Genomic DNA, 14,170 nt, shown 5'->3' with positions numbered 1-14,170 from the left:
CTCCAAGTCGTTAATGATGCGATCGATGACTTCATTTTAGCTCGTGCAAGGTCCAAGCTCCCAGCTCCAGACCGCCACTATCAGACGTCAGTCGACAATTGCAGCAGGTGGACGTAGTCTATATCGATTCTATATTTATTAAAAACAAAAAATGAAGACTACAACGCTTTTTCAGGCACTGCTGCTTACTGGAGCTCCCAGCGTCGTGCTGGGATGGTTTTTCTCCCCGCAGCAGCAGCAGCAACCACAACAACCAATCCAGCAGCTTGAAACTCAGCAACAGTCAACAATTCAAATCGACGACAATGGACAGTCACAGCAAAATAAACACTACCTAAAACACATCATCGACACATCCCCGCTCCTCTCGTTCCATCGAGACATTGTCGAAATCGAATCCATCACGACCAATGAAGCCGAAGTAGGCAATTTCATCATCCAGTACTTGCAGGCCCGCGGCTTTGTTGTCGAGAAACAGATTGTGGGTTCTTCATCAATAAATGAAGATGAAGAAAAGAAAGAACGGTTTAATATATATGCGTACCCAGAGTCGGGTCCTACGCCACGGATTCTGCTTTCGAGTCATATTGATACCGTGCCGCCGTATATCCCGTACAGCCTGGACCATCCTGAATCCTCTTCTTCAAGCTCCTCCTCCTCCTCCTCAACCTGGCGCGACGAGATACGAATCGCCGGCCGCGGCTCAGTCGACGCCAAAGCAAGCGTGGCCACGCAAATATTCGCCGCGCTCGAATACCTCCAAACACATCCCGACGCTCCCTTGGGCTTGTTGTTCGTGGTAGGCGAGGAAGTCAATGGAATCGGTATGCAGTGGTTCTCTGATTCTGAACTCAACACGTCTCCGCCTACGATCCACACTGTCATCTTCGGTGAACCCACCGAACTCGCGCTTGTATCCGGCCACAAGGGCGCGTTGTCCTGCTCCATCTCTGCAACGGGTAAAGCCGCGCATTCGGGCTATCCATGGTTAGGACGCAGTGCCGTCTCAGCTATACTTCCAGCGCTGGTCAGGCTGGACAAACTGGGCGATACGCCCGTTGCCGAAGGTGGCCTGCCCACGAGCGACAAGTTTGGCAAATCGACACTCAATATCGGCCGTATCGAGGCTGGTGTTGCGAGCAACGTGGTGCCCGTCCACGCCGAAGCGAGTGTGAACGTGCGTCTTGCTACGGATAACGTCGACGAGGCCAAACGCATACTCACGCAGGCTGTGGTAGACGCCACCAATGGTGATGAAGCTGTTACTATAAAATGGACAAATAATGGGACTGGCCACGCGCCCATTGATTTTGATGCAGATGTTGACGGGTTCAATGTGACGACTGTTAATTATGCGACGGACGCATGGTTTCTCAACTTCCACAAGGGTTCTGCTGGAAGTCCCGAGGGTCGTGTATATCGGTATTTGTATGGCCCGGGAAGTATTTTTGTTGCTCATGGACCTGATGAGGCTATTACGGTGGGAGATCTGGAGGCTGCAGTGGAGGGGTATAAGAGGTTGATTGATGCTGCTGTGGAGAGGAATTCATGATTAGAAATCATTATGAACAGTATATATACCATCTACCAATACGTTATCAATTGATCTGAACTTTTAAAAAAAAAAAAAATCAATATTCATGCTTTGAAACGCAATAATCAGTCAATTATATACACCCTTGACACTTAACACCCGTTTTAATCTTGACAAAAATCAAACTAAACAACTCGTGGCTTCCTCGTCCACCCCGTCTTCAAATCTCCTCCCATCTTAAACCGCGGGAAGATATGCGCCTCGGTATTCAGCACCACATCCTGCAACGGAATAAAATCAGGTTCAGAGAACAACAGGTAAAAGTACTTGAGCGTCTCGGCCATCCAGAAACTCTCCATATTGTCTCGTTGAACGGGCGGGTTGAAGTTGCCGTTGGATAGAGAGGTGAAACCTACGATTTTGCTGGAAGCAGCAGCAGAAGAAGAAGGGTCGGGGTGGTCGACGACAGGCTGGATGACGGCGGTGTGCTTGACAAAGGCCTTGAACATGTCCCAGCCCCATTCGCGGTACTGCTCGTCGCCGGTGATGCGGTACATGTACAAGAGGGACTCGATTGTCTCGGGCCGCTGCAGGTTGTGCGTGTCTTGAGGGTGGATGTCAATATCTTGTTCCCATATCTCGGTGTCTTCGAGCGGTGCGGAAATGAGTTTGAGGTCTTGACCTGAGGAAGGAGAGGAGGAGGAGCTTCCGCCGCCGAGGAGAGTTGAGTCGGGGTATACGTCGGAGAGCATCTTGGGCGGGTTTTCGGTGCGGAAATAGGTGATTTCGGGGGCTAGCCCCGTCGCCGTGGCCAGGTATGTTGCCCAGCATGTCTTGGCGAGTTCTTTGGCAAGCAGGATTTCTTCGTCTTGTCGTCGGCTCCAAGTTGAGGATTGCTTGGCCACGGACAAGGGCTGGCCTTCGGTGGCCCCCAGGGCGATTGTGCCGGGCATGAAGCATACCAGATGGTCCATCTTGGCTAGTAGAGGCCGGTGGAGGCCGTCGGGTCTTTCGGCAATAAGTGACATGTCTCCGTTCTTGGTGTATGTGATTAGATGTTTGCTGATTCCCTCGATGGTTTCGTCCCACATTTCCTTGTAGATTGGTTCTCCCTTGGACGTTTGGAGGTATTGTTTGATAAGGTATTCTATAACTAAATCAGCTCATGATACAACAACAAGAGTTTCACAATCACTTACCATAGTACGAGTCACCCCGGCTTCCCAGGCGGATGTTGTCCCCGCGAAACTCGCCGCTGTCTGCATACAGGAAAATCGGGAGCAGGCCATCCTCTTGCTGCTGGTCATCCACGACTTTCATAACATTCTCCACGATTTGCCAGTACTCTGCCTCGCCAGTCAGCTTGGCCAGGTATTTGAATTCCAGCTGCACAGTGGTTGCCTCTGCCGTCGACGAGGCGCCGCCATCAGCGTGTGATGGAATCCCGACAGAGGTATTGAGGTTGATACTGGCATAAGGAATGCCGGATTTGGAATCAAAAGCACCCAACAATCTATCTGCCAGATCAGTGGCCTTTTCGATATAGAGGTCTTCCCCCGGAGCGCCAACGTCGTCGTCCGTGATGGGCGCCAGGGTTGGGTAGTTGGTCGAGAGATAGTGGGCGGACAAAAGCCCGCCAAGCATGCGTATCGTCGTTTCAAACGTGTTTACGTCGTGGTCCTGGTCGTATCGTAGTGAATTGTGAATCCAATTCCGGGCATGTTGCACACGCGAGGTCAGGTTCATCAGGATCATGGTGTCGAGAGCGTCGACAATGATCCAGCCCATGCCGCCTTCAACCATGTTTCTACCCTTTTTGGAGACGGGGTGGTACTCATCATAGCCTGTAAGTTGACCTTAGCACACTGACCAGAATGTTAAGTATATCTGGCTTACCCCAGCCGTAAGTCTCGTAAGAGTCCCAGCTAATAGTGAAAGCGTCTTTCACTCGCTCTCGCCGTTCCTCCCAATCCACGTATTTCGACGTGCTTGTCTCTTCCTCATCCAAAGTCTGCACCCATTTCCACAACTCCTCGCCGACATTGCTACTAGGACCGATATCCGCCACCGATCCCCAACCGCCCCAAAACACATACAACATGGTCGTAACAAAGAGAGCAAACATGACATAGATAAACCTCGCCTTCATCTTATCTGAACCTGTACGACGCGGCTTAAAGTATGGCTTGTCCTTGTAAACCGGCAAATCGCGATTCGACCCTTTGCCGCCGAAGAAGCTGTTTATTTTGCTGATGCTGCCGCCATTGTTGTGATTCGCATTCGCCGTGGTCTGCGATTGAGAGAAGCCATAACTGCCGAGACTACCACTGCTGCGCGCCGAAGATGCTCGCCAGTCGAGGCCTTGCTGGGAATGGAGGTTTTGGGATGAATGTCCAAAGGCGGCGCCGCCCGCCATTTCGTCCCAGCTAGTCAATCTTCTTCTCCTCGGGAGAGAAGAAAAAGTACGACCTTTTTTAGTGTAAACGTACGTTTCCGATTCTTAGGTCCGGTAGATGTTTTTTTTTCGAGTCTTCAAAGACGGTGCGATTGGAAAAAGAAAGAAAAGTCTAGCAGACAGAGTCAGTAGAGTGCTATGTGGCCGCAACGGAGCTCCCCCAGGAGCACAACTCGCCTCTTTCATCCACACGGACTAGCAAACATTACCGGAATGCCACAATCTAGTCCGAACGACAGCGCGGATTCTTCATATCAAATTCGCAAATTGTTGAAAATGCAAAGCTGGCCTTAAAATCCCAAAAACAAATAATTAAGGAATCTGCGACGTAGCGTCAATGGCGAACTAAAACATTAGCCGCCGACTACGGATAAACGCGATTGGACGAACGCCACAATGTGCATCATCTATACTACTACAGGTTACATTCTTTTGAATACGTAGAGATAAGCCTCTGTTGAGAGTTGTTTAAATCCAAAGCATAATAATGGAGTGTCTCGCTCGAAAGTTTATTTAAAAGTATACGTACAGCCAGCCTGGATCGAAGTTCCAAGGTGCAATTACTATCTATGTAATTTACAGAAGTCTTCGAAGCCAAGCTAGATGAGAAAGCTCCTAGCCGCTACAGTTTTTGGTATTCCAGCTTGCCTTCGAGTTTCTTTGATTCAGCGACCTTGCGGACTGCCTTGCTGAAGTCGTCTTGGCTGATGGCGTCGCGTTCGTCTTTGATGGTGCAAAAGCCACTGTAAAAAAGGGTTAGCTGGGTCTATGAAATCAATATAAAATGACTGGGAACGTACGCTTCAGTCACAACATTACGCAGATCAGCTCCGTTGAGCCCATCGCTCATCTTGACAATGCTCTCAAAATCAATTTCACCGTCTGTGACCACGGTGCTGGCGTGGATTTTGAGAATCTCCAGGCGGCCAACCTCATTGGGCAGAGGAATCTCGATCTTTCGGTCCAATCGGCCAGCACGGAGAAGAGCCGGGTCGAGGGTATCCGGTCGGTTGGTCGCCATGATGATCTTTGTTTTGCCGAGATAGTCGAATCCGTCAAGCTGGTTCAGCAACTCCATCAACGTTCGTTGGATTTCACGATCGGCTGACGTTCCTTCAGAGAAACGTCGACCACCGATGGCATCAATCTCGTCCATAAAAATAATACAAGGTTCGTGTTCTTTTGCGTATCCAAACATCTCCCGAATTAACCTGGCGGATTCACCAATGTATTTGTCAACGATGGCAGACGAGACAACTTAGTAACACAAGGTTAGTAACGATGAGACAATAGAAGAGCTCGCGATATATATAGGCACATACCCTTCAAAAAGTTGGTCTCCAGAGAGCTTGCAACAGCTCTTGCAAGCAGTGTCTTTCCGGTACCAGGAGGACCGTATAGTAAAACTCCCTTTGGCGGCTTGATTCCCACTCGCATGAAAAGCTCTGGGTTCTTTAAAGGCAGCTCGATAACCTCCCGTAACTCCCGAATCTGATCGTTCAGACCACCGATACCTCCAAAACTGACTTGACCGGGGTCTTCCAAGGACATGTTGTAGACCAAAGGATCAACTTCGCGAGGCAGCATCCGCATTATAGTAAGCGTGGTCATATCGAGAGCGACACGGGTGCCTTGTTTCAGCTTTGACTTGTCGACTTTGGACCGGCAGCCGACGACATATCGAGGACCTGACGAGGCTTTGACGATGACTGCTTGAATTAGTATCGACAAACAAATAGCAGTCAGAACCAAATGGAATAGAGTGCTCACATCGCTCCTCATCCAGCTGTTTGAGCACTTCACCGATGATCTGCCCGACACTTTGCAGAGCCTTGATGTTCTCCTCGGTTATATCAAACTCTTTCTGAGCATCCTTGATGCCCATACGCAGCGTCTTGAGCTTGGCCTCCCACTCTCGAAGATCCAAGAGCGTCTTCTTGTAATCTTCGACGGCTTGGTCCCTTGCGGGATCAACGGCGCCCTCCATAGCAATGAGCGAACCAAGCACTGGCTCTTTCGGATGAAATGTCAGACAGACTGTCGAGGTGTTGGCAGATGCGACTCGGACTCGGAAAGGACGAGGTCGGAGCGAGCAAGGATAAACAGAAGGGCGCGCTGTATGTTGGGTGTTGATGAGCTTCCAGGAAGCTCCCGCTGCAGGCTAACCACGCTGACGATTGCTGGCCGGGGTCACGTGCCTCCTACCACGCACGGCCCATGTGACGGGCAGCTGCAAACACTGCAAACTGCAATCTCGAGTTGCTGCCCCAGGCCGAAATAATATTCCTGCCTGACAAACCAGGCACCAACCGCGTTGCCCTGATCCGCATCTCTCCGACGACGAATGCGGAAGAATTCGCTGAACGCGCTCAATATACGGCGAAACAGCCAGACATGTGTTGAGATGTTTTCCGAATGCTCATCATTGTCGCCCCACTGCAATTGTACCCTCGGCGAGGTGCGGTGCCTTGGGCGCGCAAGAGTCGTGGTGTTCCGAGCTTGCTGCATGTATATAGCGACGTAATGCCCCTCCACAACAAGCACTGGCTTTGAGCGAGAACTCGACTCACCACACCATCCCCTCTAAAAACCCGACTACGCCTGGATATACAGAGCCTTACCCCTCTACCACGCATACTACTATCTTCAAGTAAGTATTTTATCTATCTTTCCTCATTACTGCCCTCTCTCAGACGCGCATCTGCTGCGCGAGAGTTTGCCCCACCATCCCACCAAGCACTGTCTAGCAACGCATCGAGCCAAAACAAACAGCAAGCCCGCCATTTCCTTGCCCCATGGCGAGGAACAAAAGCCTCACAGGTCAATAGACTGGGCATTATGAGTCAGATATTGGCCCTGGCTGAGCAATTGCCGCTGTTCACCGGGTGACGTTGCGAAATTTTGCTCGTCTCTCGATTTGGGTTGTCGGTGAAGCTAGTAGCTTGCCAACAACACCTTTTTCTGGCCCATTTCTGCTGCATCCCTCGATTGCTTTCTTTCTCACCCCTCCAAACTCAACTGCATTCTAATCTTTGGTTCATTCAACCTCACAGACATTCAGCATGCCTATCTCCAAGATCCACGCTCGCTCGGTCTACGACTCTCGCGGCAACCCCACCGTTGAGGTGGATGTCGTCACCGAGACTGGCCTGCACCGCGCCATCGTTCCCTCTGGTGCCTCTACTGGTTCGTCCTGCGTGTGACTCGACTAGAAGAAGACGCATATCTAATCAATACTCTAGGTCAGCACGAGGCTTGCGAGCTCCGTGATGGTGACAAGACGAAGTGGGGTGGCAAGGGTACGTGATTATTATCAATTAAATGCTCGTTTCAACAAAAAGGCATTGCTGACTGTATGTTATTCGATCAGGTGTCTTGAAAGCCGTTAAGAACGTTAACGAGACTATTGGACCCGCCATCATCAAGGAGAACATTGACGTGAAGGACCAGAGCAAGGTTGATGAGTTCCTCATCAAGCTTGACGGAACCACCAACAAGACCAACTTGGGTGCCAATGCTATCCTCGGTGTCAGTCTGGCTGTGGCCAAGGCTGGTGCCGCTGAGAAGGGCGTTCCTCTGTACGCCCACGTCTCTGACCTCGCTGGCACCAAGAAGCCCTACGTTCTTCCCGTCCCCTTCCAGAACGTCCTGAACGGTGGTTCCCACGCCGGTGGACGTCTTGCTTTCCAGGAGTTCATGATCGTTCCCGAGTAAGTACAGGTCTTGTGGAGAAAGATAAATAGTGAATGTTTGCTAATTGCTATCAGCACCGCTCCCACTTTCACCGAGGGTCTCCGCCAAGGTGCCGAGGTCTACCAGAAGCTCAAGACTTTGGCCAAGAAGAAGTATGGCCAGTCTGCTGGTAACGTTGGTGACGAAGGTGGTGTTGCCCCTGACATCCAGACCGCCGAGGAGGCTCTCGACTTGATCACAGAGTCCATCGAGCAGGCCGGCTACACTGGCAAGATCAAGATCGCCATGGACGTTGCTTCCAGCGAGTTCTACAAGCCTGAGGCCAAGAAATACGACCTTGACTTCAAGAACCCTGACAGCGACCCCACCAAGTGGCTCACCTACGAGCAGCTCGCTGATCTGTACAAGAGCCTGGCCGAAAAGTACCCCATTGTTAGCATCGAGGACCCCTTCGCCGAGGATGACTGGGAGGCCTGGAGCTACTTCTTCAAGACCTCTAACTTCCAGATTGTCGGGTAAGTTTTAATTGCTTCTGTATTTCGATAGGAAACTAATGGCAATATAGTGATGATCTGACTGTCACCAACCCTCTCCGCATCAAGAAGGCCATTGAGCTCAAGTCTTGCAATGCTCTTCTGCTCAAGGTCAACCAAATCGGTACCTTGACCGAGTCCATCCAGGCCGCCAAGGACTCTTACGCTGCCGGATGGGGCGTCATGGTCTCCCACCGCTCCGGCGAGACCGAGGATGTCACCATTGCCGACATTGTTGTCGGTCTCCGCTCTGGACAGATCAAGACCGGTGCCCCTGCCCGTTCTGAGCGCCTTGCCAAGCTCAACCAGATCCTCCGTATCGAAGAGGAGCTTGGTGACAACGCTGTCTACGCCGGCGAGAAGTTCCGCACCTCTGTTGAGCTGTAAGTGACTTGTTAATATACTACAAATGAGAGGAACGATACGATGCGATGCTTGAGAGCGAATTTACCAAAATGAAAACAAGCCACGAAACTATAATCAGCGGCAATTCACCGTCTGGGAATTTTGACAATAGAATCTAGCCGCTATATCAAAATTCAGTTTAATGTTATGATTCACCAGTATAAATAACCTCAAGTTTCTCCACAAAGTAGTTATGTAGGCCATCACATGCCGACTAAACCGATCTCGCTGATCAAGGTAGTATTTATTACTATTCACAGTTGGAAATGTTGGAACCATTTTTGCAGCCCAAAGGGGTTCACGTGATCCGTGCCCCTCCCTTCAGCCCACGGGGAGAGTGGGAAAAAACGATTTGTTCCTGGTTGGACTTTTTCTCTTCTTCTTCGTTTTCTCTCTCTCTCCAGGAATTTCGTTCGCTTCCCTGCCCCTCATTTTCGTGCTCGGCACAAAGTCCTGGCTTTCTGGGATCTTGCGACTCTGCCCCTCCTTTTCCGGCGACGTCACTAAATTTCTGTCGATTAAAATCCGACTCTCGGCCCCAAGGGATTTATTTTTTGATTCTTGAAGATCACCATGGCACCTCCTAAGTGGGGTGAGTAGATCTCTTTTTTCTGTCTATATATTTTTATTTCGTTACATGAACATATTTTCTGACGTGAAAATGTGAAAACTGCACAGACGACGAAGAGGACAGCACCCCTCCTTCATCCCCTCCGCTAGTCGCAGCTCGTCGCAAATTTGACGACGAGGAAGAGGAGGAGGTAAGACACCTCTAGAATGACGGCGAGCGCCAAAACCTTGACGCTCGCTAAGATACAAAACGTCACTAACCGGCAACGCTTTCTTTTTTTTCTTTAGGTCCTTGATTCGTGGGATGCAGCAGAAGACTCGGAAGTCGAGCGCGAAAAGGCCAAAGCCGCCGCCGCCGCCAAAGCCAAGGCTGATGCAGAAGCTGCTGCAAAGAAGAAGAGCAAGGTCAAGCGCATAGAAGAACACCAGGTAGAGCGGAGACGGCGCGCGGAAGACGACTCGGATAGCAGCGAGGACGAAGACGAGGCGGAACGACGCGCGCGACTACGGCAAACGGAACAGGACGCTGACCTGAAGCACGCCCAGGACCTCATTGGCGACATTGACCTGAACCGCAGCAAAAACAGGGGCAAGGCTAAAGCAGTCGTTATCGGAGACGCGTCCGATCCGACCAAGTCTATTGACCTCTCGGCGCTGCCTTTGTTCCAGCCTACGACAAAGGACCAGTTCGCAAACTTGACCAGCATCCTGATCCCGTTGCTGACGGCCAACTCGAAAAAGGCACAGTACGCACTGTGGGCACCCGAGTTTTGCAAACAGCTTGTGAAGGAACTCCCCAGCGACCAGATCAAAAAGGTCGCTAGCTCGCTGACAGCACTGAGCAACGAGAAAATGCGCGAGGAACGCGCAGCTGATAAAGGAGGCAAGAAGAGCAAGGCTGCAAAGAGCAAGACTACATTGAACACACAACGAGACTTTACCAAGGTTGATACCAACACCTATGAGGAAGAGGACTTTGGAGATGAGGATTTCATGTAGTTTGTTGACTTTCTCAAAAAATGGACGTTCCCTTTGTTTGTTTTTGCCTTTTTTTTTTGGGATTTATATGCATAGGTGATTTCTGGTGTCCTGTTAGTCTGTTTTATATTTGGGTCTTTTGCAATTAGCATGTAGCAGCAATGCTTCTTCTACCTTTTCCATCTCTATTATTATCTTGAGATATTGGTGTAACTTTCTCGCAATGTTTCAACTTGAATGTTTCTTATTCTTGCTTGATAAATCATCTGCCTTGCTTTGTATACGATATAGAGAAGTGCGGTATTATACATGTTGAAGCGGCCATATGGATTCATTACTAGACGCTTTCAAAAACTATTATTCTTAGATTCTTGGCGCTCACACAACCTGACATGTCTGCTAAATATATAAATCGAGACTATATTTTTATCGTTTTCCCAAAAAAAGGGAATCCCTTACATGCACATGTGCACTGTAGCGGGTTTTTTTGGTTGGAGTCGTATATGTAAGAGTCGGAAACAGATCGGAATTGTGGTCTACCCACCTCCAAAGAACCCAAACGTTACCATAATCGTTTTGTAGCCTCGTGAGGAAAAATGCCTCCTAGTATGTACCGTTCTTAACTTTTCTACTCAAGGTCAAGTATCGAGAAAGCGTACAGGGAGCAGGCTTGAGGAGTTTATATATAGGGAAATGTGATAATACAGCGAGTCTCTACATGTAATGGTTTGATAAATTGCAAGCAGAATTACATATACTTTGGCAGATATCTAGTAATAGCAAGAAGTTAATACGTACCCCCCTAAGAATACACCTATCCTAATATAATAGCGAGCAAGACAAGTTCGGCTTTCATTTCTCCGTCTTAAAAAACAAATCCAGTGTCCAGACATCCACCTGCATAGGTTAAAAAGAGTATTAAATTAGGGTTTTTTTAAAACCCTCTTTTAGAAAACTTGAAACACTAAAGAGTATATGTTGCGTGTGAGAGCGAGATTTGGAAAAGTAGGTTTCGGTTTTGGATTTTTCGTTTGGTATAGCTTGTTAAACCCCTGCTCTGACGGCAAAAAGGTCTGGCTTCTCACCGAGATAAGATATAAGAGAAACAAAAAAACAGAGAACAAATTTCAATGGCACAAGTACTGTCTGTCTGTCTTGTACGAAAAACAAGGACAAAACATAGACAAAAATCTTGGCACATAAGGGGGTTGGGGGGAGGGGGAGTAAAGATTGGTTGGCTTTATTATTGAAAATAAAAGCGTCAAGGGGTAAGGGGGATGGGGGGGGGCATATTCGTGATGATAGAAAACTGGAATAAAAGCAAGCTGGATCTTCCTTTTCTTTTTCTCTCTTTCAAATCTTTCCGAGTCACAGACATTGATTGATGTAAGTGAGTATTGGAAAAGTATTGAAAAATAAAGGAGACTTGCAGACCAATATCCAGCACACCAGCTTAGGAATCTCCAAAAATAGCAAAAGGAACAAGCAAAATAAAAAAGATCAAACTCCGCATCCAACTACACAAGTTAACCACAGGAATACAATATAGCTGATAAACAATCATAGAATCAAGGATGACAGAAAAGTCAAAAAAGAAATGGCTGCATTATGAATTCGCCGAAGCAATCACCATGTCAATATCGCAAAGGCTGGCCGAAAGCCAAGTCGACGCCGATTGAAATGTGAAGCTTATGACTCGGAGGCGGGTGCGGGAGCCTCAGCGGGGGCTTCTTCCTCCTTGGGCTCAGCGGCAGGCTCACCCTCAGTTGGCTTGTCCTCCTTGGCCTCGGCGTTCTCGGGCTCACCACCGTCGGAGGAGGTCCAGAGAGTAAGGTTGTCACGCAGCAGCTGCATGATGAGGGTGCTGTCGCGGTAGGACTCCTCCGAAAGCGAGTCGAGCTCGGCAATGGCGTCATCGAATGCCTGTTTGGCGAGGTGGCAGGCACGGTCTGGTGAGTTCAAGATCTCATAGTAGAAGACGGAGAAGTTCAGCGCAAGGCCAAGGCGGATGGGGTGGGTAGGCGTGAGCTCGGTCTGTGCAACATCGGTGGCGTTCTAAAGAGCAACAAATTAGGAGTAGTTCATGGAAAGAGGGGAATAGGTGGATTACCTTGTAAGCTTCGTGAGCGGCAGTAGCTGCAACCTTGCGCTTGTTGCCAGAAGCAAATTCAGCGAGATAACGGTGGTAGTCACCCTTCCTGCAGACAAAAGTTAAGTTCTGACGTTGAGATAAGAGCAGTGGGCTGTGTACATCTTGTGGTAAAAGACCTTGGACTCGCCAGACTCGGCCTTGGGGATGAGAGACTCGTCGAGGACATCGAGGACATCCTGGCAGACCTTCTCCAGCTCGGTCTCAATCTTTTGGCGGTAGTCGCGGATGATGGTGACGTGCTGCTCGGAGCCCTTGGATTCCTCCTTCTGCTCGATGGACGAAATAATGCGCCACGAGGCACGGCGGGTGCCAACCACGTTCTTGTAGGCGACGGAGAGGAGATTGCGCTCGTCGACAGTGAGTTCACCGCTCAGCTACCGAGTTGTTAAATGACTGCGCGAAGAAGAGATAAATGATATCAGGAACATACGTTGGCAACCTCCTATATAGATATGTTAGAGTTTGTGGGGGGGGATCGTTTGTTTTGGTATTGAGCAAGACGCACCTTCATGTATGTGACCATTTCTTCACAAACGCAAAAAAACACCAGTCAGTGAACGAGATCGGGCATCGTTAGCCTTTCAGTGGCTTACCGTCATAGCGCTCAGCCTGCTCGCAGAGCCTGGCGAGAAAAGTCTTGCTTTTGCGGGTGTTAGCATCGCGACGGTGGGCTGCAAGCCTGCAACGGCCGTGCAGGCGGAACACGCAGGGATTAATACCTTTCACGCTGATAGTGATGGATCGAGTCAGCCTAGATGACCTCACAGATATTTGAAGGGCGTGGGGTAGACACGCAGCCAGCCCAGCATGGCGCTGGCTGGCGGTACAAGGAGGGGTTGCGCGATGAGTGTACATACCTCAGAAGTCATGGTTGGGATGTGTTTGGTAGCGGGATGGGAAGTCGCCGAGATCGAGGGCACAGGTTGTGAGGATGAGATTGGAAAAGAGAAGAAGCTTGGGGGGGAAAAGTAGTCAGAGAGAGGAAAAAAGTCGGATGGAGAAAACCCACGAGGCAGTCTTTGCCTGATGAACGAACCAGCCCGCCCGATAACAGCGCAGCCGCTCTTTGGGCCTAGCGTCGCCCAGTCCAGCATATGACCGGATGACTATTTTTATTATTCTATTTCCTGCTATTAGTTCTATTCGATTTTACACTTTTTGTATTATTATCACCATGGAATTGCGCCTTTTGGGCTTGTCTGCCTTGGCGCTGGCAGGTGTCACGTGACAAGTGAGGGGAAGTCGAGGCTGAGTTGATGACTCTTACATTATTGTTGTTATTAGTATTAGTATTAGTATGAGATAGAATAAATGGTTTCTTGTTTGTGGATAGGTCAATAACAAGAGTCTGATAGTGATGTAGTGTAAGAGGGACATGTTATGCACGTGACGAGGCTGACCTGATGCATCATCAGCCACCACAAGACAGCGTCAACAACACAGATATAAAATAGTAAATATAATAATAATAATAATAATAATAATAACAACAACAACAATAGTGGAGCTGGAAAGCCAGAGAAAACCAGAGACTTCGAACGGTCACCTGACTGGGCATCACCTGACCGGGTCTAGAACCCTATTAATAACATCTCCAATCAGGCTGAAGAGAACACGTTGCCGGACCAGATTATGAAAAAAGTCATTCTTATTTACTGTTTATTTTTTATACTGTTTATACTGTTTACATTGTTTACTGACTTCTAAAGTTTGCTGATACTTGATAGCAGTAGAGAAGTTGTGTTTTCCGCCCCTCTGGTAGACAGTTTGGATTTTCATGTCATATTATAATAATAAACAATAGCTTGATATTAAAACAAACACAGATAATACAGCCTAATCTCCCAACC

The 14,170-nt window shown here is 49.0% G+C and overlaps 5 protein-coding genes across 5 annotated transcripts; 2 read left to right on the top strand and 3 right to left on the bottom strand.

The window, feature by feature from the left end:
* Positions 1-151: 151 nt before the first annotated feature.
* On the top strand, positions 152-1,552 carry TRUGW13939_09819 (uncharacterized protein; the record flags this gene model as incomplete). Its single annotated transcript, XM_035492939.1, has 1 exon — positions 152-1,552. The coding sequence occupies one exon, from the start codon at positions 152-154 to the stop codon at positions 1,550-1,552; it is 1,401 nt and encodes a 466-aa protein (XP_035348832.1).
* Positions 1,553-1,719: 167 nt separating this feature from the next.
* On the bottom strand, positions 1,720-3,950 carry TRUGW13939_09818 (uncharacterized protein; the record flags this gene model as incomplete). The annotated part of the gene is made up of 3 exons (XM_035492938.1): positions 1,720-2,681; positions 2,734-3,378; positions 3,431-3,950. The coding sequence occupies 3 exons, from the start codon at positions 3,948-3,950 to the stop codon at positions 1,720-1,722; spliced, it is 2,127 nt and encodes a 708-aa protein (XP_035348831.1).
* A 661-nt stretch (positions 3,951-4,611) lies between these two features.
* TRUGW13939_09817 (uncharacterized protein) lies at positions 4,612-5,976 on the bottom strand (the record flags this gene model as incomplete). Its single annotated transcript, XM_035492937.1, has 4 exons — positions 4,612-4,732; positions 4,790-5,246; positions 5,312-5,698; positions 5,760-5,976. The coding sequence occupies 4 exons, from the start codon at positions 5,974-5,976 to the stop codon at positions 4,612-4,614; spliced, it is 1,182 nt and encodes a 393-aa protein (XP_035348830.1).
* Positions 5,977-7,051: 1,075 nt separating this feature from the next.
* On the top strand, positions 7,052-10,189 carry TRUGW13939_09816 (uncharacterized protein; the record flags this gene model as incomplete). Its single annotated transcript, XM_035492936.1, has 7 exons — positions 7,052-7,175; positions 7,232-7,288; positions 7,360-7,699; positions 7,757-8,192; positions 9,188-9,212; positions 9,299-9,381; positions 9,479-10,189. The coding sequence occupies 7 exons, from the start codon at positions 7,052-7,054 to the stop codon at positions 10,187-10,189; spliced, it is 1,776 nt and encodes a 591-aa protein (XP_035348829.1).
* Positions 10,190-11,857: 1,668 nt separating this feature from the next.
* On the bottom strand, positions 11,858-13,189 carry TRUGW13939_09815 (uncharacterized protein; the record flags this gene model as incomplete). Its single annotated transcript, XM_035492935.1, has 7 exons — positions 11,858-12,223; positions 12,279-12,366; positions 12,420-12,694; positions 12,751-12,762; positions 12,826-12,845; positions 12,914-12,956; positions 13,178-13,189. 7 exons carry the CDS (start codon positions 13,187-13,189, stop codon positions 11,858-11,860), a joined length of 816 nt encoding a protein of 271 aa, XP_035348828.1.
* Between the last annotated feature and the right edge of the window lie 981 nt (positions 13,190-14,170).

This window comes from Talaromyces rugulosus, chromosome V, assembly GCF_013368755.1.
Source record: "Talaromyces rugulosus chromosome V, complete sequence".
Lineage (NCBI taxonomy): Eukaryota > Fungi > Ascomycota > Eurotiomycetes > Eurotiales > Trichocomaceae > Talaromyces > Talaromyces rugulosus.
The sequence above is the reverse complement of the archived record's forward strand: the minus strand, read 5'-3'. Positions and strand labels throughout refer to the sequence as shown.